This window comes from Rhamphochromis sp. 'chilingali' (genome assembly GCF_963969265.1).
Source record: "Rhamphochromis sp. 'chilingali' genome assembly, chromosome: 5".
NCBI classification, from domain to species: Eukaryota; Metazoa; Chordata; class Actinopteri; order Cichliformes; family Cichlidae; genus Rhamphochromis; species Rhamphochromis sp. 'chilingali'.
Genome location: NC_137932.1, coordinates 22,297,740 through 22,321,547, shown reverse-complemented (window position 1 = coordinate 22,321,547; position 23,808 = coordinate 22,297,740). Strand labels below are relative to the sequence as shown.

At 39.4% G+C, this 23,808-nt stretch overlaps 1 protein-coding gene across 2 annotated transcripts; it reads left to right on the top strand.

Annotated features, from left to right (window-relative positions):
* Positions 1-17,937: 17,937 nt before the first annotated feature.
* Positions 17,938-20,555, top strand: LOC308397726 (uncharacterized protein). Of its 2 annotated transcripts, XR_013971830.1 has the most exons (6): positions 17,938-18,046; positions 18,194-18,262; positions 19,108-19,194; positions 19,269-19,297; positions 19,802-19,864; positions 20,041-20,555. XR_013971830.1 is itself a non-coding variant. In XM_080883804.1 (5 exons), the coding sequence occupies exons 1-5, from the start codon at positions 18,154-18,156 to the stop codon at positions 20,134-20,136; spliced, it is 384 nt and encodes a 127-aa protein (XP_080739930.1). In that variant the 5' UTR covers positions 18,140-18,153; the 3' UTR covers positions 20,137-20,555. The 2 variants fall into 2 exon arrangements, 1 of the variants encoding a protein (XP_080739930.1); XM_080883804.1 differs by lacking the exon at positions 17,938-18,046 and having other exon boundaries at positions 18,140-18,262.
* Positions 20,556-23,808: the final 3,253 nt, after the last annotated feature.

Genomic DNA, 23,808 nt, shown 5'->3' with positions numbered 1-23,808 from the left:
GTTACAGGGTTAAAACAAGTAATAAGGTTATTTTAATATGAACAATTGGCTGTGTGTTACAAACTATTTTCCTTTCAGTTTGACTGAAGATATATTTAATTATTGATCTCGCACCACTTTGGGATTCATCTGTATGTAATGTAATCTCCAAATAAAATGTATTTGTGTTCAGTTTTAAGGTTTTCGTGTGATTGTTTGTTTTCAGGGAACTTCAATACACTACATTTCACTAGAAAGAAAATAAAAAATAAACAAAGTTGGGTTTTTTGCCAGAAATAAACACCAACTGTAGTTCTAAAAAAAAAGTCATGAACATCATCAGACAGCATGAAAAAAGCACCTGATGTCTGTGGTGTTAATATAGAAACGCACAGCAGTCACACTGGTGTGAATCAAACCTGGTTAGCACTATAACTTTTCCCAGCTTTATGGCATAAAATTTACATCCTTTTGAAAAGCTCCAGCAAAAAATAAAATTTAATTTAAAGAAAAGAATATAGTCAAGATAAGTACTGTGGCTCAGCATAACTGGAGATGACTCAGTTAGATCATCAGCGTGTTGACTATTCTTGTTTAGGGTGTTCATATGGTCATTTTCAAAAGCTCAAATGTGCAGGCCTCTACTGCTGTTGTAAGACACATCCCCTTTAGTTCACAGTAATAAGTCTTTCTGTTCTTTTCTACTTCATTTTATTATTCTAATATAAGGTAGTAACAGAAAGAGGAACTGTTGATATTTATTTTGACTGACAGTTTTCACACATTCAACTTCATCGGTCATCTTATTTTTGAAGATGTCAAACACGTTATTGCCACAAACACACAGCAGGAAATGAAACAATGTTCACCTTTCTTCATCTGATAAATGGATTAACAAGAAACTAAAAACATAGTAATAATAATAACAATAAATTAGATTATTTTTTTACCAAGGGTTCAACATAAGGGCAATGATACGATGATTTCAAGCTGGTTTATCTTGAGCTATATAAAGAGTGTCCTTAGACTGTGATGAGAAATGAGTGACTGTTTATTTATACTCTCCAGCATGTCACTTATTCAAGTGTGAAATGACTATAACTAACACAGGAAGTGCCACTGTCTACCTTCACCCCTCAGCCCACACATGAAGAGGCAGGTGAGATCATGAAGAAGATTAAAAAAAACAGATGAAAAATATTAAAACATTTTTGTTTGTGTTATTTTGTTTATTAAGATAAAACAAAAACAAACCAGAAAAACTGAAAAAGCACACTTACAAGGCACACAGTTACCTGTTATATGTACATGTCATTTTTCATTTTGTTACTTACATATTTTCATGTTATGTTCAAATCAATTTCCCAAAATTAGCCACTTTATAAAAAACATGACAACATGGCAACTGTCTAGGATGGCTGGATGCCTCCAGGGTGAAGTATTCTGAGCATGTTCTAGCAGGAGGAGGTTCTGGAGCAGACCCAGGACACAGTAAAAAGATTATATTGCTTGGCTATCTTGGGAGCAACTAAATGAACCGGAGCGGGGCCAGGATGAAGAAAGTCGTCTTCTCTGCTGACACTTTTGCTCCGACGAACCAAACCCTGATAAGTTTTAGAAGATGAATGTTTTTTAAAGTGCGTTGCCTTTCCTCTGTACTTTCTTTTTTCTAATAGACTCTTTTAAAAATTAAAGGAAGCTGCATTGATGCACACACACACATTCAGCCTCCTCAGTCATTTTTAATTCTTCGTGGTGTCAAACACATCACTGAGGGAACGGAAACAACATGCACCTGTTAAAAATAACTTTATGATTTTGAAATGTGTTGCACCATTGGTGTGTTAACATCAGGGAAGTGACATCTCACTAATCACAGGAAACACAAACGATCTTAAAGAGCCATCGGATGCAGCCCCATCAAGATTAAGAACAAGAAAGAAGTGAGACAGAGAACCACAATGGATGAATTCATATGGATTCAAATGTTTGCATTGCTGCTGATTCAGATTACAGGTAAGGTTGTTGGGCGCTGTTTTGGTTTATGGAATTTTGGACCGTGTTTATTGTTGTGGTGATCTTTTTCTTAGTCTTGGTATGTAATAGTTTAGTTTTCGTGTGCCTCTTTGTTTCATCATTTTCTAGGTACTTGTTTGTTTAGTCACTTTCCATGGGAAATATGTGCAGCAAAACACAATTTTATATGACGACCTTTATTCTACAACACAGCCTAAACTCTCTTAGACAAGCTTTCTTGCAAATTTTTGAAATATTTCTCCAGGCTTCTTGAAAGACATTCAAAACTCTTCTTTGGATGGTGGCTGCCTTTTGCTCTGTTTTCTGTCAAAATGATCCCACACTGCTTGTCCAAAGTCTGGGGAGGCCAGTCGTGATTTAATTATTTCTTTTAACTATTTTTATATTTTTCTTTTTTACATAGAGCCTCAAACATGTAAATACACATAAATCTAAATTTATCAGGAGGGATTTTGGCCCACTTCTCTTTATACACACTCTCTAAATCCTTTGTTTCTTGGCTGCTGCTGGGCAACTCAAAGCTCCAGCTCTCTCTACAGATTGTCAGTAGGCAGGGACGTGCAGAGAGGTTTAAAGGGGCGAGTGCTCAAAGTTAAAAAGGGGCACATTGAACCATGCTGAATAACAACAACAAACATTCATCAAGAATCTAATATGGGAAGGGCAGGGCTGTGTTGATCTGAGACTGTAGACAGTAAAAAGTCCACAGGAGAGATGGTAGCTGATTAAACAAGTGTCATGAGATAATAACAAAATGCAAAGATTGGTGACAGCGCTTGGAACCATAAGGCAACGAAAAACTGTGACATAAACTCGGCTCTGCCTGTGAATCACTCTTTGCTTCTCTTCTTCCTTCCTTCCCATCATTTCATATATCACTCTCCACTTGCTGTCTACCTGAGAACAAGGCACAACTTGCTATTGCAATAAACTATAATCTAATTATCCACACCTAACAACTCTTGCACTTAATCTATAATAAAATGATGACAGAAAAATGTTATAGCACTGCCTTTAGTAGCCTCACACAGCTCCTACTGTTTCCTCCTCATGTCCTTACCAGCCATGTCTGCACAATGTTATATCATGAGTAATATTTTTTTAAATCCAGCTAAATAAAACACACACATGCACACACAGTGACATTTTAGACCTTCTTCAGAATACTGTATATACTATGGGCATCCTTACATTATTATTTATTACTAGAGCTACAATAATAAAGCAATGAGGAGGGGGAAGTAATAAATATGAAATAATGTATTTATGATGATTCCATTTGTTTCACTATCCACTCTGTGCAGGGCAAAGCTTATTACATTTTTAAACTGTAGAGATACAATCATTTTACTGCTGTAAAATCCAACTTTTGTCTTATTTAAAATATAAATCTAATATAATCTGCTTCTTAATGTATGTTCTTTAAAATACAGCGTGTGTTTTTTAATATATTCTAATTATAATAATTATTATGTGGACATGCATATTAGATCGTTTTTTAGTGAAATATAATCCCTCCAGAAAGGCAGGAAATGCCCAGAAACTTACTTTAAAACTAAATATGTTCCCTAAAACGGTGACAGAGCTACAGACCCATGACAGCCTTACACAGGTAGCCAGCAGCTATGACTAGCACTACCTGTGCAGTTAATAAAAGGACAGGTAATGTTTGTCGCGCTGTTGCACACACAGCACGCTCGTTTGTTTCAGTTCGTCAGTTGCAACAAGACAGCTTACCAACGTGTACGTAATAAGCTAATACTCCTGGGTGCTACACACTACAGTGTACGCTGTACACCTACTTACTGGTTTTGTCGCATCAGTCTGTGTCTCTGAGTTAACTTGTGTTTCTCCTACAGCTCCGGACCGCAAAAAATGCGCGTGCTCTTTGTGAGCTCGTTCCCGGGTCGTAACCAGCGCGTTCTGCCGTCGAGGGCGATCATTGGTTAAATGTGATCATGTGACTGATGCAAGCCAGATCCTTTTATTTAGCAAAACTGTGATTAATAGTTAAATATTATTGTTGAGGGGCACAGACAGGACTCCGCACGCACACACACATAAAAATAAATAAATAAATAAATAAATAAAAAAAATTTAAAAGTTGCCTCAACAAAAGGGCACTTTGGGCACTCATCAGGAAAGGGGCGGGTGCTCAAGCCCTTCTAGCCCCCCCCTCTGCACGTCCCTGTCAGTAGGACTGAAGTTCAGCAAACTCTTTTGTTGCCTTGGAGAAGTGTTTTGGTCATTGTCAGATACATAACTGTATACATTTTCCATGGTGCTAGCCTCAGGTGTGCCCAGACCTAACCCCACCCAAGCCCACAGTGTGGGTTTCATATGTGTCTTAAGGTAAATAAGATATGTGTAGAGTGTTTCTCAAAAAAACCCAAAAAAACTGCTACTTTAAATTACTTGCTTATTCAGATTTTCTGGCAGATTTTTATACTGTTTTATACCAGGTGTCTTTATGGCTCTTCACGAGATCTTTTGTCACTTATCCTCAAAGACAACCAGCCCAGCCAAATATGAAAATGTTTTCCATTTTCGCAATTGTCAGAATATTTTTCACTTTTTCAATTCTTTTTGCATGGAAGCCAAATGCGTTCCTCTTTAACTTCCGTTTTACTAAGGTTCTGAATCAGTCGCCTTCTCTCAGACTCATATTTGTAATCAAATTTGTGCTATGTTTTCATCTACTGCACAGTAATCCACTTCATTATTATAAATAGTGCACAGCAAACAATACCATGGTATGCCTGTACTCTTGGGCTGTGTGAGTCAGGCAAACCCATACTTATCCCTCTTTAAGGCTTCTGTGGTGGGAGGTTTGCCTGCTGCTTCCGGTTCCCTGACACTGCTGCTCTTGGCTATGCAAACTCCACCATGGCCTCCTCCTTCTGGGGTGGACGCACATCATCCTGATGTGTGGCCTCAGGTCTGGGGTTTCCTCAGTCATTCTCTGCCCACCTGGGGCTCTTATAGGCGAGCATTGTTGCAGTTTCCCACCCACCTAAACACACAGCAAAATGACATGTTTGCTTGTGTACCTTTCTCTGTTTTGTCTTTCAGGTTTGATATTTTGTATTTTGTTACAGATGCAGCACTTGGAGACACAGCAAGTGCTGATGTTTGCTTCATCATCGACGTTTCCCTATCTAACTATCCCCCTTTTGTTTCCCTTCAGGGTTTCCCCCTAACCCTTCTGTCCCTTATTTTTTCTATTCCTTCATTTTCTTTTCCCATCTTTTGCCAACCTGGTCTTCACTCCCTGTCCACTTTAGCATAATACCCACAAGGATAATTATATGAATAATATAAGAAAGTAAAAGAAATAAAGGAAAAAATAACACTAGGCGCCTACACAGGGTCTACAGTGCTGCTTTTGGAAAAGGAAATATGTGTGGCATAAAAAAGCATTGTTCTACAAAAAAGAGTGTTGGACACGTGCATAATATTGTGTCTAAACTATCTTAATTCTTTTTCTTTAAAAAAAAAACAACTTTTGTATTTAACTTACTTTCTTATTTCTCTCCAATCCTGTCAGCAAGAACTGCAAATGTAACATCCATTGTTATGAAACTCGGAGATGACGTCACTCTGCTTTGTCTGAATGCGATGGATAACCAGAATACCTGTAACAATACAATGTGGGCCTTTGCTTCAAGAAACAAACCAACAGCAGAGCTGTTCAGGTTTGGGGAAATTGGTGAATATGCCAAATCTAAATCAGACAGACTGACTGTTGCTGTAAACTGTTCTCTGGTTATAAAGAAGCTCACAGCTGAGGATGTTGGTCTTTATTTTTGTCAGCAATACAAGTTGGGGGAAAAACAAGCGCAACACTCTCTACTTCATCAGTTGGTGGTTGATCTCTCTCTTATTACTTGTGAGTATTTACACTTAAAAAAAATATTGTCTGCTCAAACTGAAACTTCAGGCATAAAGATTCCAGCAATGTGGTTGTTTAATTTCTTTCTCTCACATTATCTCCATCTTCACCAGTGAATGAACATAAAGACAATAGTAAGGCAATTTTAAACTGCTCTGTGCTGCCATATGAAGAGTGTCATCACACAGTGAAGTGGCTGATTGACGGTCAAGATGTGGACAAAGATAACAAAGAAGTATTGACCATGCAGACTGACTGCTCCACCACTGTGTCTTTTCCAAAATCCCATGAATTATACTCATTAAAATATAACTCAGTGAAATGTGAAGTGACTGATACTGGCACAGGAGAAGTGCAGCAGTTTACCTTCATCAGCAATCAGCGCTCTGGCCAAGACACAGGTGAGCTCATAATCATTTACTGGATGGATTTCAAGTTTTTGAAGTCCAAAGACATGCAGCTTGTGGGGATAGGTTAATTGGATAATCCAAATTGCCACTAAGTGTGAATGTGTGAATGAAAGTGAGTGCGAATGGTTGTCTGTCCCTGTGTGTTGGCCCTGCGACAGACTGGCGACCTGTCCAGGGTGTACCCTGCCTCTCGCCCTATGACAGCTGGGATAGGCTCCAGCACCCCCCGCGACCCTGAAAAGGATAAGCAGAAGCGAATGGATGGATGGATTATTTTAAGACATATTTTAAGACATTTGCACTAAACAGGAAACTGCAACCAAAATCTTTTTTTTAATCCTTTTTACAGATTTTTCTGTTTCTTTGAGGCCCATTGTTGTCTCTGTGGGTTTAGCAACACTTTTAATAACTGCTGTAACAGTCAAAATATGGATAGAAGTTAAAGGTAAATTTAAAAATGATAAGTTTGAATAAATTTTCATTTTTATTTTAAACTGGAATTGACTTCCTTCTCTCATTTTAGGGAACAAAACACTGATGGATAAAACCACAGTAAGTACAACTAAACTCAACAACTTGAACTAGAAATTACAAGTTAACAAAAAAAGGCTGCTCAGTGGTAGCGGAAAAGTAAAAAGCTAGACACAACATAAGGAGAACAAAATTGAGTGAAAATGGTATTCAACAGGAGAAAAGGACAAAGGAAACTTACAACGTCCACATGATAGGAAGAGGAATAAAGAAAGGTAGAAAAAGGCACAAAAAGGCACGTGATAAATTAGCCTTCAAAATAAAACAGGAAGTAACTGACTAACTGAAGAAACAATAGATACCAAACAAACAGTAAAGCACAGATTGGCGGAAAACACTGAGAAAAGTACCAAATATTCAAAAACACAAAAGAAGAGAAAAGATTTATAATGGAAACTAAAGATAATTACAACAATGTATTTATCATTATTACATAATTTATGATCTGATGCATCTTATTTTGGTTTTGGTTTGTTTGGGGTTTTTTTTCTACAGGTACATTTTGATAACAAAGAAGATCATGTTACAATAAAGTCTGAAAATATTGGAGACTCTGCTACTTCCATCTGACTGCAATGATCATCATCAAAATCAATTCCAGTTGCTGTTCAGTCATCAGTATCAACTTTTATAATTGGTTAAATGTTAGATATAAAACAGATGCTAAAGTAATTTTACTAAAAATGATTGGTTCTTTGTTTTACTTCAGTCTAGACGTGTATTTAAATTTTCATTTCATTTTTTATAAAAGGATGTTGGTTTTGATAAATGACAGAATCTGCATCAATACTGTTGCTCGTGATATAGTAATCATAAATTAAAATGTATTTCTATTCAGTTTTGGTGTAATTTTCTTCTAATTAATCCTTTATTCAATACTTTATACATTAACACTTGTGCATAGAGCAAGATTACTGGGCTGAACAGGGTCAATGGATTCCCTGTAAAGAGATTTGTAGATGTGGGTAAAAGAGGGTCTTAGGCATAGGACACTCAACTTCTTTAAGTTGCTTGAAGACGTTTCACCTCTCATCCGAGAAGCTTCTTCAGTTCTATGGTCAAATGATTGATAGTCCCAGATTTAAGCCCTGTGGAAGTGTCCCAGTGTCTGAGTGTGTTGCTGGGCCTGAAGGACACTGGGATGTTGTGCTTGGAGAAGACTCTCCTGAGTTTCTCTGATACACCGGCTACATAGGGGATGACAATGTTGTTGCGTTTGTCTTTCTGATCCTCCCTAGTTGCTGTCTGATCTTCTTTTCTGTGCATCTTTGCTGACTTGATGAAAGCCCAATTAGGATAACCGCATGTTTTAAGAGCCACCTTCATATGTGTTCCCTCTTTTTCCCTTCAGGCTTAGAGGGAACATTTTACATTCAGTGTTGTAGGGTCCTGATTACTCCAGGTTTGTGCTCCAGAGGGTGATGGGAGTCAAAGACGAGGTACTGGTCCGTGTGTGTGGGCTTTCAGTAAACTTCAATGTTGAGGTTTCCTAGGGTGACTAACCGTCCTCTTTTCCCCGGACATGTCCACTTTTCACGTTCTGTCCGGGGCGTCCGGGGGGATTTTGGAGATTGATGAAAATGTCCGGGTTTTCCTATAGTCCGACAGGGACCCATGTGTTTGAAGTCATCCCCAAACTGCTGCTTTGTGAGTGCTTGTTTTGTGCTCACAGACGGGACAGACGGTGCGCAGCAATGCGCCTAATGATGTTTAAAAGATCCCAAAGCGCAAGTCATCATTTGAGATGAACTGCAAAAGAAATTTTCCTCGTACTGACCCAGTGCTGGTAATTTTTCTTATGCAGATGAGGCATTATTTCTGTACCATTATTTAATTCCAGAGGCTTTTAAGTTGTTGTTTTTTTGCGCTCGTTGACTTGTAAAAGCCTATATGACAATTTTTTCCACACTTAAACAGTGTTTCAAATCCCCAAAAACAAAGATTTTTTAAATCTCCGCAAAATCTCAGTTTTTGTGTTAACGTGTGGACGAGGAATACGGAGTTCATCACGCAACGTCAAAGGTATGTGCCTTTTTCCACGCTGTGTGCCACGTTACTGTTATCCTTTGTGTCTTCCCTGGTCAACTTTATGTTTTTATCCACAGCGTTAATGTGAGCAGTGAAGGATTCCACTTCTTGGGTTTTGATTTTGAACCAGGTGTCGTCCACGAATCTGTACCAGTGGCTGGGTACTCTCACTTTAAAAGAGCCAAGAGCCTTTCTTTCCACTTCCTCAGTGTAAAGGTTGGCTACAATAGGTGACACCAGGGAGCCCATGGCACATCTATGTTATTGTCTCTAAAAACCCTCGTTGTATTTGAAATATGTGGTGGTAAGGCAGAGGTCTAACAGTGTGCAAATCTGATCAGGGGTGAAGCTCCACCATTTGACCCTAGAACTGAAGAAGCTTCTCGGATGAGAGGTGAAACGTCTTCAAACAACTTAAAGAAGTCCAGATGCTTTACTTTCCAAGCTCCTTAGACTACAATGACCTGGATGACTGAGAACCTTCAGAGACATCAAAGCAGACTGTTTTTAGGAATCTATTGTAGTGAAATATCTGACTGATATTCTTTTTAATTGATGACATTTTGTGTTGTCACAAAAGAAAAAAACATTACCTTTTAATTTTTTAAAAATCGCACCCTGCTTGTGCAGAACACAGTTTCTAAGTGTCACAGTTTAGCTCTGAGCACTTCTATTCATGTATTACCCATTCTATCCACCAGAGGTCCTCAGTCTTTCAGTAGGCCATCCACTCGGCCCACTCACTTGTAAACTACAGGTCTGAGCAGGTGTTTAAAATCATGTATGGATTTATGAACAGCTTTTATTTCTTGTTTTATTAATTGTTAATGAACTAACTTGTAAACAACCTGAACTGTATTTTTGGGACTACAACTGTCTGTTCTGCTGTGCTGTCTGTTTTCTAACATTAGAGGAAAGAGGGGCTGTATTAATGGAAACATTTATCTTGACTAACAATCTTCACAGATTCAGCTTCCTCGGTCAACGTCTTTTCAGGTTATTAAACACATCACTGTCACAAATGCACTGTGAAAACAGACACAATGTGCACTTGGTAAGTCTTATAATTGCTTTGTGCAATAATATCCCTTCATAAAAACAAATTACTTCATGCGTTTCTGAGAAAATGAGAAAGACTGCACCTATGGAATGTAAACATGAAAAGAAAACTGCTAAAGTTGTGAAGAGGATGTGACACCTCAGTAGTGACAGGAAGTACAAACAGTCTTAAATAGTCATCAGTTCAGAAACGTTGACAGTCAAGAAAAGAAATGAGACAGAGAAGCACGATGGATGAATTCATATGGATTAAAATGTTTTTATGTCTGATGCTGGTGATTCAGATTGCAGGTAAGAATTCGGGAAACATTTTAATAGCAGGAAAACACCTTTACAGTAAACTGCTGAGCATGCTCTGTTGTTTGAGGGGAGCTCAGGACATGTTCGTTAACTTGTGTCTAAATTGGTCTTCAATCCGATTCTAAAAAATGCTGTATTCTATTTTTATTTATTTTTATGTTTCTCCTCCATCATTTCAACAGTATCTGCAACTGAAACCTCGATTTTTATTAAAGTTGGAGATGACGTCACTCTACCTTGTCTAAATGTGATAGAGGACCAGAATAACTGTGATGGTACTACGTGGACCTTTGCTTCAAAAAACACAACAGCAACAGAAGTGATCACCTTTGGAGAGATTGGTAAAAAAGCCCAAATGAAATCAGACAGACTGAGTGTTACAGCAAACTGTTCTCTGCTTATAAAGAAGCTCACAGCTGAGGATGTTGGTTTTTATTACTGTCAGCAGTACAAACTGGGAGAACGTAAACATCTAGTTTCTGAGTTTTTGGTTGATCTGGCTGTCATCACATGTGAGTATTTACCAAACAGTGGTACGCAAAGGTTTGGGCACCCCTGATCATTTTGTCTTTTTAAATCATTGGTTGTTTGGATGAGCAATTTAATTTAAATATATTATATAGCAGATGAACACAATGATATTTGAGAAGTGACATGATGATCATAGGATTTAAAGAAGGTGTGCAATAGTTATTTAAACAAAATTAGGCAGGTGCATATAAGATAAGATAAGATCACCTTTATTAGTCCCACTCGTGGGAAATTTGTTTTGTTACAGCAGAAAGTGGACAGTGCAAAGTTACATAGTAAAAATTAGAAAAACACTGGAATAGCATAAGAGTAAGAATAAGATACTGTACACTGTTAAGTCAAATTGTTGAATGTGTCATTGTGTTTCTTAAATTTGTAAAGTCTTAGTTCAAACTATAGGATCAAGACATTCCTTTGTCCCCCTCCCAAGCCTCTCGAGGTTCTGGGGTGAGGTTGTAGTGTTTTATCACAAGCACATCCCATGTAAAGGTTTGTTTGATGTTTGGTAAGCTTTCTGCCCTTTTTATGGCTTCACTGTGTTGTGTATGGTGAACCAATACAGGAATTGAGCCATGTGTTGGGTGTGGGTGTGTGTGTGTGTGTGGGGGGGGGGGGGGGGGGGGGGGGTTACCTTTTTATGACCAAGGATGTTGTTAGAAACAGTTGTGATCAGGAGGTCACACAAACGCACCCCCATGACACACACACACACACATTATCACACACATGCTTACACAAACACACACACACACACACAGTGCATTGTCTTTGTAACCAAGGGGGGTTGTACGAGGGGAGGTGCTTGTGTACACTATTGTGTATTGTAACTATTTTTCCAATAAAAGGCAGCGAGCGGAGGCTGGAGTCGGGGTCATTTTGTGGTAGGATTCGAAGTGCGTTCCTGAGATACCGATGAGGCCTCCCTTGCGCAAGTAAATCGATCAACCGCTGTTGCCTTGTGTTTTTCCTTCATGGGAATAAGTCCCTAGATCAGCGGGGTCTGAGTTTAGACCCAACATACACAACTGTACACAATAGAATAGAATAAAATATAATACTGTATACAATACAATAAAATAGAATACAAATACTATACTGAGTATGACAACGTTGTCAGAAAAAGAGTATTGCACTTAGTGTTAATGCTATTGCACATGTGTGGATGTGTGTGTTTGGTCAGGTGCAAAGTCTTTGTTGTCTGACAGCAGTGGGGAGGAAACACCTACGAAATCTCTCCGTCCCACACCCTGGGTGCCGCAGCCTGCCACTGAAGGAGCTGCTCAGTGCTGTCAGAGTCTCCTGCATGGGGTGGGAGATGTTGTCCAGCAGGGATGACAGCTTAGCCACCATTCTCCTGTCACTCACCACCTCCACTGGGTCCAGAGGGCATCCTAGAACAGAGCTGGCCCTTCTGATCAGCCTGTTCAGTCTCTTCCTGTCCCTACCAGAGATGCTGCCACCCCAGCAGACCACACTGTAAAAGATGGCTGAGGCCACCACAGAGTCATAGAAGGTCTTCAGGAGTGGGCCCTTCACTCCAAACGACCTGAGTCTCCGCAGTAGGTACAGCCTGCTCTGCCCTTTTCTGTAAAGGGCGTCTGAATTATGAGTCCAGTCCAGTTTATTGTTCAGATAAACACCAAGGTAGCTGTCCACAGCCTCAATGTCCATACCTTGAATGCTTAGTGGTTGCAGGTGAGGATGTTTGTGCCTGTGGAAGTCTACCACCAGCTCCTTGGTTTCACTAGTGTTTATCTGGAGGTAGTTCTGCTGGCACCAGTCCACAAAGTCATGGGTCAGTTCTCTGTATTCCTTGTCATCCCCATCAGTGATGAGGCTGATATAGCAGAGTCATCAGAGAACTGAAAGAAGCACTGGTTGGAGTTGTGGGAGAAGTCTGCAGTGTAGATGGTGAAGAGGAACGGAGCCAGAACTGTTCCCTGTGGGGCCCCCGTACTGCAGACGAGCCTGTCCGACAAACAGCCCTGAGTTCTTACATACTGAGGTCGGTCAGTGAGGTAGTCCAGAATCCATGTAGTGAGGTGATGGTCCACTCCTGTGTTGTCCAGCTTGTCCTTCAGGACTGTGAGAAGAATGGTGTTGAAGGCACTGGAGAAATCAAAGAAAATGATTCTCACAGTGCTCCCAGCAGTCTCCGGGTGAGAGAGGGAACAATGTAGGAGGTGAATGACGGCATCATCCACTCCAATGCCTGGCTGTTAGGCAAACGGAAGTGGATCCAGTGATGAGCTCACCAGGGGCCGAACCTGAGTCAGGGTCTTAAACAGGTGGGATGTCAGAACCACCGGCCTGTAGCTGTTGAGGTACTTGGGACATGAAGTCTTTGGCACTGGTACAACACAGGAGGCTTTCCAGAGCTGTGGGACTCTCCCCAGCCTCAGGCTCAGGTTGAAGATGTGCTCCATCACGCCATGCAGTTGATCTGTGCAGGGCCTGACCACCCTTGAGCTGATTCCATCTGGACCCACTGCCTTCTTGGCTTTAATCCTCCTCAGTTCCCTCCTAACCTGGGTGGTTGAGAGAGACAGACTGGAGCCTTGTGTTGAATGTGTATTGGATGCTATTGTTGGGGATGGGGAGGAGTGAGCAGGGTGAATAGAGGAGGTGTGACCAATGATTTATAAAGAAAAATCATTAAAATTATCAGGGGTGCCCAACCTTTTGCATACCACTGTATTTGGAGCTGAAACTGCATTTTTAGAATAACCTTGCAGTATAACAGTAATTATCATAATAGTGATTAATTTGTCTAATCTGTGCTATCTTTGTCTCACATGTATATGTATTGGAGTCACAGTAACTGAAGATAAGGACACTGATGAAGTGACGTTAAACTGCTCTCTGCTGACATATGAGGACTGTCGCCACACAGTGAAATGGCTGTTAAATGGTTACAATGTAGACAGAACTAACAACCTAACAGAAAGATCACAGACTGACTGCTTCACCACTGTGTGAAATTCTCACAATTCAAACGTCTCAAGGGATAATGGTAAATGGTAAATGGCCTGCATTTGTATAGCGCTTTTCTAGTCCCTAAGGACCCCAAAGCACTTCACACTACATTCAGTCATTCACCCATTCACACACACATTCACACACTGGCGATGGCAAGCTACATTGTAGCCACAGCTGCCCTGGGGCCCACTGACAGAGGCGAGGCTGCCGGACACTGGCGCCACCGGGCCCTCTGACCACCACCAGTAGGCAAACATGGGGTTAGTATCATAATATAGTGACGTGTCAAGGAACTCATACTAACACAAGCAAAGTACTCTTTACCATTATCCATCAGGCCTCTGGTGAGGAAGCTGGTGAGATTACAATCAGTTGTTGAACATGAATGGCGGGATACAAAGTTTGGATGCAGATTTCTTTTTCTTTTTTTTCCACAACAAATGAAAAAACTGAAAAATGTTTTGATTATGATTTTTCATTTATTTAGTTGGGACAAACAAAACAAAGAATCCAGCCAGAAAAACTGTAAGCAGCACAACATCAGTAACAACCACAGCCGTGAAGGATATTTCAAAAGGTAGTCACTCAAACATTCATCCTTTTGTCATGAATTATCGATTTTTTTTGATTAATAATGTTTTTGTACACTTAATTTAGACATGTCAGATTTGATAAATGACAAACCTAAGAACTACATAAAGAGAAAAGTGGTCTCCATCCACTCATCCCCAACTGGTTGCAGCCATCTGGCTCAAGAGTTGGGAGTTTGCCTTGTAATTGGAAGGTTGCCGGTTCAAACCCCGGCTTGGGCAGTCTCGTTTGTTGTGTCCTTGGGCAAGACACTTCACCCGTTGCCTACTGGTGGTGGTCAGAGGGCCCGGTGGCGCCAGTGTCCGGCAGCCTCGCCTCTGTCAGTGCGCCCCAGGGTGGCTGTGGCTATAATGTAGCTTGCCATCACCAGTGTGTGAATGGGTGGATGACCGCTTGTGTAAAGTGCTTTGGGGTCCTTAGGGACTAGTAAAGCGCTATACGAATACAGGCCATTACCACGATCGAAGTTAAAGTTGTATGATTTTTTTAAATGTAATGAATCAGAACAGTAACAAAGTGCAGCCGTTTCCTTTCAGCCCCCAATTGCCAGGTGAGAATATTAATCTTAATAACACAAAATAACACATCTCACATGTTTTTTGTTATGACTGCTCTAAAGGTAACAGGCTTTGTCTTAAATGCACAAGCTCACCCCCCAATTTGTGTATTTGTTTAGGTTTACCAATGCTGCTGAAGGTCATCTCATCGCATTTTGTATGTGAAGAATACAGACTCACAACATCTCTCCTTCTGCCTTTCCTCTTTCTCTCGCTCCTCTGTTTGTGTGTGGGACAGTATGAGAGATTCATCTTCTGCGTCCCTGCTCCATTTGGCTGCCACATATGTCTCAAATCCCTAATCAGAGCCTTTAAACATTTGATCATAAATTCACTCCTCTTCAGATTGTTGTTAGGTTTGTCTTTAGCATCACTCAGTCTCCATCAAAAAAAAATGCTACTTGAGTTCTTTGTTTTTCACTTGATTTTTCCAGTCACTAATTTTAAATGTCCCGGGCCGTCTCCTCCAGACCAAATACTTAGTCTTGGTATCCCTGCCTGCTCTGTTTCTCCATCACTCTCCAAACCCAGATGCAAGACCCAATCCCCTCTAGCTTGCACATACTCCCTGATTCCAGTGCTAAAGCCTGCCTCAGAGTCCACCTCTTTGTTTTACCATAATAATTTTCAATATATAATATTAAAAAAATGAAATGTTGATGTTATTTTTTAAGCCATTTTCTGCAATGACTGAGATTGGAATAACACAACAGCAATCATAGTTCAGTGTTGTAACATCTACCTGTCAAAGTTTGAATCGCTGACAGCTAACCGAAATCATCACTCTGTGTTGTCCGGTTTGTAATGATGTATTTTGTTATGGCTAATGATAATATAACTTGATTTGTAAAAGGTTTTCGATTGTGTTTTTTTACATTTGTGTATATTGTGTGAGACTAGGGTCAGTGGGGGTCTGAAAACAGTAAAACAGTACGCTGGTGTTTTAGCTTCACTGGTGTTAGATTAACTCCTGATGGTGATACAGATGTTGCTTCTCGCTGCCAACAGACCAGGAAATAAACGCTGTGAATATTTCATCTTTAAGTCTACTGCTGCATATTTAGATGTGAAAAATCAGAGATTTTGAATTGGTGATATTCCCACACATTAAACTGCTGCAACAGTGCTAAAGGACATTAAAGGCAACTGCGCCGATGCCTGTTCAGAAATGTCTGGACCCATGGCACATTTGTCTAACCCTCACGAGTTAATCTGGAACACCAGGAGCAGGCTGTTTCTGCTGGCATTTTTAACTCTCACAGCCCACTCAGCTGATAGTGGACAAGATTTTTATAAAAAAGCCACTTGTTTCAAAAAATAAAAAAAAAATACAACAACATAAATGTGTGAAAAATAGTGGACATAAAGACTTGAGTGGGAAAGTTTGGTGGCAAACATGATCACGAAGATGGTCTGTTTTCTCAGAATAAGCAAAGACTAATAGCCTTCACACCTTTAACCTCATTTTCCTTTGTTTGATATTTAAATGAAAAGAGAGGGAAGTTTACTAAATTCATTCAGTAAGTGACCTCACTATGATATCACTATGTGATAATTCATTTTAAAGGTAACAACACAAAACATATTATAAATGAACAACCTACCCATTAATGTTACATCATTCATCCTCTAACTGAGGAAGGCATGTTTTGCAACTTGAGTTTTGCTGACCTTGGAAACCAGAGGTGAGCATCCTGTAGACTACAAAACTATTTTTTCTGTCCCTCTGAGTGTGTGTGTTTGTACATGTGCACGCTCTCCCTCATGTTGGTTGTCTTTGGAAATTCTGTAAAAAGCTTACCTCTCGCACACATTAGTCACTTAAGTAGAAGCACAGATACTTGTGTAAAAAAACAACAACAACTCCACACGGATGAATAATGATTCAACTTCTTTAACTAAGTAAAAGTAAAAAGGTGAATCAGGAGTTTGACACTTCAACTGTTTGTTCCTATGTGATGTTTGTTTTCTAACAAACATCTTAGCTAAAACTCTTGACACATTCAACTTCCTCAGTCATTTTTTTAATATAATGTCAAACACATAACTGTCACCAATGCATTGTAGGGATGCACCTCCTGAGGTCATTTGCTAAAGTTGTGATGAGGAAGTGATATCTGATGAATAACGGGAAATACAAACAGTCTTGAAGAGTCATCAGCTCAGAGACGGTGACAGTCGAGATTGAGAACAAGAAAGAAGTGAGACAGAGAAGCACGATGGATGAGCTCAGATGGAGTAAAATGTTTTTATGTCTGATATCAATCATTCAGATTGCAGGTAAGAATACAGGAAACATTTTAATAGCAGTAAAATTAAATATTACAATCCAAACCTTTATCATAAACCTTTGTCTAAAATGATCTTCACTCTGACTGTGAAAAGTGTTGCATTCTAATCTAGTTTTCATATTTCTTTTCAGAATTCTCAACAGTATCTGCAAATGAAACCACCATTTTTATGAAAGTTGGAGATGACGTCACTCTGCCTTGTATAAATGTGATAGATGAGCAGAATAACTGTGATGGGACTACGTGGACCTTTGCTTCAAGAAACAGAACACTAATAGAAGTGATCAGCTTTGGACAGCTTGGTGAAAAAGCCAAAAATGCATCAGACAGACTGAGTGTTACAGCAAACTGTTCTCTGCTTATAAAGACTCTCACAGTCGAGGATGTTGGTTTTTACTACTGTAAACAATACAGATACCTTCAAAAGCACAGACACAAACGTCTGGTTAGCGAGTCTTTGGTTGATCTCTCTGTACTCACCTGTGAGTATTTTACATTATATTTTCAGGCGGACGATTTTTAGAATAATAATGACAGCAGTAATTAATTTTTCGAATTTGTGGTGTCTTTGTTTCATGTTATCTCCATCAGTGACTGAACATGAGGACAATGATAAGGTGACAATAAATTGCTCTGTGGTGACATATGAAAAGTGTCATCACACAGTGAGGTGCCTGTTTAAAGGTCGAGCTGTGGACAGAGATAACAGTCAAATAGTGACTTTACAGACTGGCTGCTCCACCACTGTCTCTTTACTCAAGTCTCACCATGTTTACTCATCAAGAGATTACCTTTTGGACTGCGAAGTGAATGATGCTCATACAGAAGGGAAGCTGTTTACCTTCAGCCCTCAGCTATCAGGTGAGAAAACAGGAGACAAAATAATCAACTGTTTAAGATGATTGAACCCACCCAAAACATTTATTTGTTTGCTTTTGTATTTATGCAAAAAAAATTTTAAACAACAGATGAAAACATGTTGGTTGTGTCTTTTTCATTTTATTTCAGGTGACAGACAAAGGACAAATAATCCAACCAGAAAAAATCCAGCAGGCTACAGTCAGTCCAATACCCAAGGTATTTATTCAGTAATGTACTTTTTACTTGCATGCATGGGTATACAGTCACATGAAAAAGAACGTTTTCACAGAGCTCGATTCAGTCCTGTGAAAACTGCATAAACCCCATGATTCAATATCTTACAGAGTCAACTTTCGCAGCACTAACTTGAAGTAATAGTCTTTTATGACTATATCAGTCTATCATAATTTCTCCTGGCAGCCCTTCCAAAGAAACTATTCTTGCTCAGTCTTTTTGACTTTTTGATATGACTTTGGTGGAATTAGACCAATGCTGGTAAGGTTGTTGCTGTATGTTAACACCTACCCGAGAGCTTCAGACCTGTAAACTGTCAAAGTTTCTTCTTCTATAGAAATGCCCACTCTTGATGATCAGTTAAGTCCATTTGATTAGTAGCATCTGACTCCAAGTTGCTCTCTTAATTCCTATGGAACGATTAAGGATGTATTTAGTTTGTGCTTAGGACTTTATGCATGATGTATTTATTTTATTTTTGATTTTACATGTTTTAAGTTATGTGTTCAAACTGATTTAAATAAAAGAAATAGCCAAATACCTTCAGAAACAACATGTGTCTGTAAGTAAAATAACACGTCTGAACTAAAATCTCCTTACTGTTTTTCTTCCATACATCTGAAACGCAGTGACTATGATTCACATTGTGCTTTTGTGTGTTTCTGTTTTTGCTATGGTAACAGTGTCACAGTTTAAAATAGAACACAATGTTAGGCATATTTTGTGTGTCATGTAGACTTAGTTTAAGATACATAGAAAGTTTTTTAAATGTTTGAAAAAATATTCACTGAAAATGGTTTTAAGTTTGTTTTTTGGGTTTGTTTCAGCTATCCATTGGTACGTCGTTGCAGCTGTGGGTTTTGTCTTGCTCTTGATAACAGCTGCATCTGTTATCAGATGGAGAAAAACAAAAGGTAAAAACATCAAAAGTTAAAACACATGTGCTTTTAACAGTAAATGTTACAGTTAATTGTTTTTGTCTTTCCAGCAAACAAAACACAGACGGATGAAGATACTGTGAGTTTTTTTTTTTTAAAAACCCCAATATATATATATATATATATATATATATATATATATATATATATATATATATATATATATATATATATTTTTTTTTTTTTAAATGGTTGTAGGAAATAAGAATGACAAATAAACACCAAATCAGCTCATCTCTGAGGAGTGTTAACAAGAACTAAACTGTCTTTATAAAGGACAGTTTTCTAACAGATGTAACTGTCTATTTTCCAGGGACTGAGTTTGAACTCTACAGAGACTCAGACTGCTACTTAAAAAAGTCCCAGCATGGGAAATCCCACACCACACCCACAGTACAGTCAGAGCACAGTTAAAACCACTTCTTCTTCTATGTGCTTGTTAAGTGCATGCGACTCAATGAGATCTTATAAAAGATAAGGAAGTTAGACTGAATAACAGTGGGACAGACCATGAGTTGTAAAACCTGAGGTTAGAGGTCAAAACATGTAAACTTTTTGAGATATTTTGCTCTTCGCTGTGTAGGTAGATCATGAAGTTTCCTATGCCACCGTCAGCTACAGAAAGAAAGCCAAGAATAAAGCCCAGGTAACGTGTCTTTCATAGATGCTTATGTTGTATACTGATATATTAATAGGTAATGTGTGCAAGCTGAGATTATAATTCATACTTACCTTTAAAATTTGTTGAGCTCTATCTCTCTTATTTTAACAGAGTGTTAATTTATGTTTATTTATGTATCCGACAATTCTCTTTGTTTTCAGGTTCAGGGTGATGATGAAGGTGATGCAGTGATCTACAGTGTTTTGATGGTTTCTTCATCTCCTGCAGCCACTGTCAACCCCAGTAACCCACAATAAAAAAAGAAAATAGAGAAAATGGCAAAAGGATTTGATCTTTTTTTAAGAAAAATAAAAATGTAAATGGATGTGTGATTAGAGACTTCATGCTGTTGAATGGCAAGCATAAAACTATTATAGCAAATGCTGGGAGTCAATCGAGAATCAAGGCCATCCTTGGGTCATTCCCACTATTCAGTGTCATTTCAAGATAGTAACATTGCAAAAAGTACATTTCTAATTATCCATAATGTTATAATGTGATCTGAAAGAATGCTTGTTAAACTTTTAGAGAAATATACCAGTCAAGCTCAGAATATTAATACATTTTTCCAGGTTTTCCACATGTGGTGCAGGCCAAACATCCCACCTGTTACGGTACAATCTTATCTCTGTTACTGCGTTATTAATGTACAGTCACTTTTCTATTTACATTTCCTAAGAGCTAAAATGTCCCTGTGTTTACTCTGCAAATGTATTTCAGGGGAGTGCTAATAAAAAAGTATTATCAAGAAAAGGCACAATTATTTTGAAGCATGGTGTAATTTCACTTAATTAGATTAGATTAGATTAAAAATGAATTTTAATGAAAACTTGTCCAATTTTGCAATTATTCCATTTGTCAAATTTATTACCTTCAATAACCACACAGATGTTTATCTTACGTTTTTTTAATTACTTAATTTTGAAAAAACAAACACAGGTAACAGGTAGACATCACAGGGTGACTTCACACCCATGAAAGCTTGTACCCGTAAATTTTCAAGAAAGGCTCGTTATTTTTGGTATAAGACATTTGAGGAGAAATTATTTCTTCACTGTCCATCTCCAAACCACAATTTGAACGTATACAGAGATAATCATAATGCACAAAAGACAGTACGATTTGTTGTTGGTGCATTTTTTACGCAGACGACATAGAGATGAGATTAAAGAGAGCAAAAAAAAAAAAAAATGATATGAAACGTTTGTGCTGCAAAAATGTTAGTTTGTGCCGCTGTCATTTTAAAGGTAATAATAAAAATATGCTTCTAGAGGCCATCAGAGGTCACTCTGGATCACCAAAGTCCAACAGTTTTGCTGCCTCTGATTCTCTCCACACATGGGCTGCAGTCTGCCTTCACAAAGTTCTTTTGTTATGTGTGCCCACAGATTTCCGAACATGGCTATCTTAGGAAAACCAGTGTGCATGGATTCATCCATATTTGCCATCACACACTTCAGCACCATTGGCAGTGAATTTCAGGTTCTGGTTCAGGCCACAACACGTTTTACAAAAGCCTCTGATTTTTATGAAACAAGATAATGTTGTGGGATTTACGTTGGCTCGTTTAGAAATGTGCATGTACTTTTAACCTGTTTCCAGATTCCCTGGTTTACTACATGAGTCCATCTACCTGGCTTCAAAATGGTGTAGTCCCTTTTTTGTGAAAAAAATCTTTTTGTATGTGACTTGATCTGGAACCATATGTATCCACTGTTCAAATGGGAGCTCAACATTGAAAGTGTTGCAGTCTTTGTTTTGAAAAGGAGAACTACTTGGTTCAAAAGCACTGACATTGGCACTGCTGCTGTGTCATCTTTTCACCAAGTTGTTTGCACAGATTTCCCCATATGTCATCACTTTAAGATAAGATAAGATAAGATAAGATACCTTTATTAGTCCCATGAGTGGGAGATTTCATGTTAAGGCTGCCGACCAATTGCACGCAATGGCGGCGCCATCATACCCTCCGACCATACATACATTGCACGAAAACATCACATGGGGAAGACAGGTCAGAGAGGTATAACAATGGAAAATGCACAACACGAGGAAAGATAAGGAGAAAAAAATAACTCCCCCAGACTAAGATCCAACAGGAAGATCAGTTTGAGAACAGAAAAAAACCCCTACTCTGCACATAGCAAATGAAAAAACTCTTAATACACCAAAGAAACACAGGGATGGGTAAAGGGTGAGAGACAGCCAGTGTAGGCAGTGCATCCGGGCCTGCAGCCTGTGCACTGGTGTCCTTGATCCACCATCTGCATCGGAAGGGAATAAGCGTCGAAGCGTCTGTCTGTGTGTATGTGTCCAGAGTTCAGCTGAGACAGTGTCCTTCACCCTGCCAGGCGAAGTAAACAGTCTTCCAGCCAACCCGGCCTTGCGTAGGATAGGAAGAACAGTCAAAGCACAGTCTGTTATCAGGGTGTTTTTGTTCAGCTCCAGCCTTGATACCACAGCTGGCACTGAAGTGGTAGCTGCATGAAGTGATGATGGTTTTTTACTTTAGTGCGAACAACTCATGTGAATTTCAAAGCTGTTCTAACAGTGCGACACTGGTCTCTCAATCTTCCGTTGGAGAGCCGCGAGCTTCTCCATGATGTTATCAAACTTACACTCCGTGATGTTGTCATTCTTGTGCTCAAAGAGCCGATTCTGAGAACTCACGACCCCAGTGAGCTTCTCCAAGATGTAATCCAATTTGCGCTCAGAGGTGTTATTCTGAGTGTTCACGGCAGCCGCAAGTTTCTCCAAGATCTTATCCGTGCTGCACTTAATGAGCCCATTTTAAGAACTCATGCCTCGTCCCATCGTTTCAATTCCAGCGGGCAGCCTTGTGGGGGTTTGAATAGCCGGTTCCGCTTTCTTAATTCTTCAATAAGCCAGGGCCAAGCCAGCTCCAATCAGCCAGAACCCTGTTATCATGGTTCCGAATAGATAGATATCTTCAGTAGGGATGGGTACTGCTATCCGACTCCATTATGGCACGCACTTTGAATTCTAGCCAATCATTTTACCTTTCCAAGGATAGTAGGCGGGCCCAGGTACGTACGTTCTTTTAGAGCAGAGCTACAGATTAAAAAGGCCCAAGGCGAAGCGGTCAAAAGTCTGGCTGTACTTCACAGCAAAAGATGCAAACTCAGCAGCCTGCAACAAGTGCTTTAAGGTGATACTGTGCAAAAGAGTTAACACCTCGAATCTGATGAAACACCTGGCCACGCATAGCGGGGGGTTTTTTGAAGCCAAGAAATGCACCGTATTTGATAGCTTGCTGCAAGAGCCCACACCGAGCACATCTACTGCGGGTGTGGTGCCTGTTATCGACCCGGAGTTAGCAACATCCCCCAAGAACCCGAAGAGCTTGAGTTCTGGCCCCTATGCCAGTGTAGCAGAAATGATGATGGATGATGATGGCAGCAGCAGCAGCTGTTCTTCTCTGGGTGAGTCGCTTAATGTTGTTCGTGTGTAATTTACGTTGAGTAGGCTAACCACGTTATTACATTAATGCAGATTAGGTGAACTAGCAAACACCGTCGTAGTTACATGCGGCTGTCTTCTTGTTTGATGGCAGATACTCCCTTCACCCTGACCAAAAAGGCTAAAATGACCAAAGAAAAAGTGGGAAACAGCTAAACATGAGATGTTTTTGGACAAAGTTTGTGTTTTTTCCATTGATTAAGCACTGCTTCCAGCCAAAAGTGATACCATATATCCCCTATAGCTGCAGAAAAGGCTAACATTGTTATCTTTTTGCAAAAAAACAGCTAAACATGAGAGGTTTTTGGACAAAGTGTCTGTTCTCCATTCTTTAAGCACCGGTTCGAGCACCGTTTAAGCACCGGCACTGTTTCAAAAGTACCAGTTTGGTAGTAAAACCTAAACGATACCCATCCCTAATCTTCAGCATCTTCGATCGACAGCCCCGC

Coding starts and splice junctions, on each gene's coding strand:
- LOC308397726 (XM_080883804.1), top strand. CDS start 18,154: ATGAAAACATGTTGGTTGTGTCTTTTTCATTTTATTTCAGGTGACAGA. Junction 19,195..19,268: donor CAGATGGAGAAAAACAAAAG/GTAAAAACATCA, acceptor TTGTCTTTCCAG/CAAACAAAACACAGACGGAT. Junction 19,298..19,801: donor CACAGACGGATGAAGATACT/GTGAGTTTTTTT, acceptor TTCGCTGTGTAG/GTAGATCATGAAGTTTCCTA.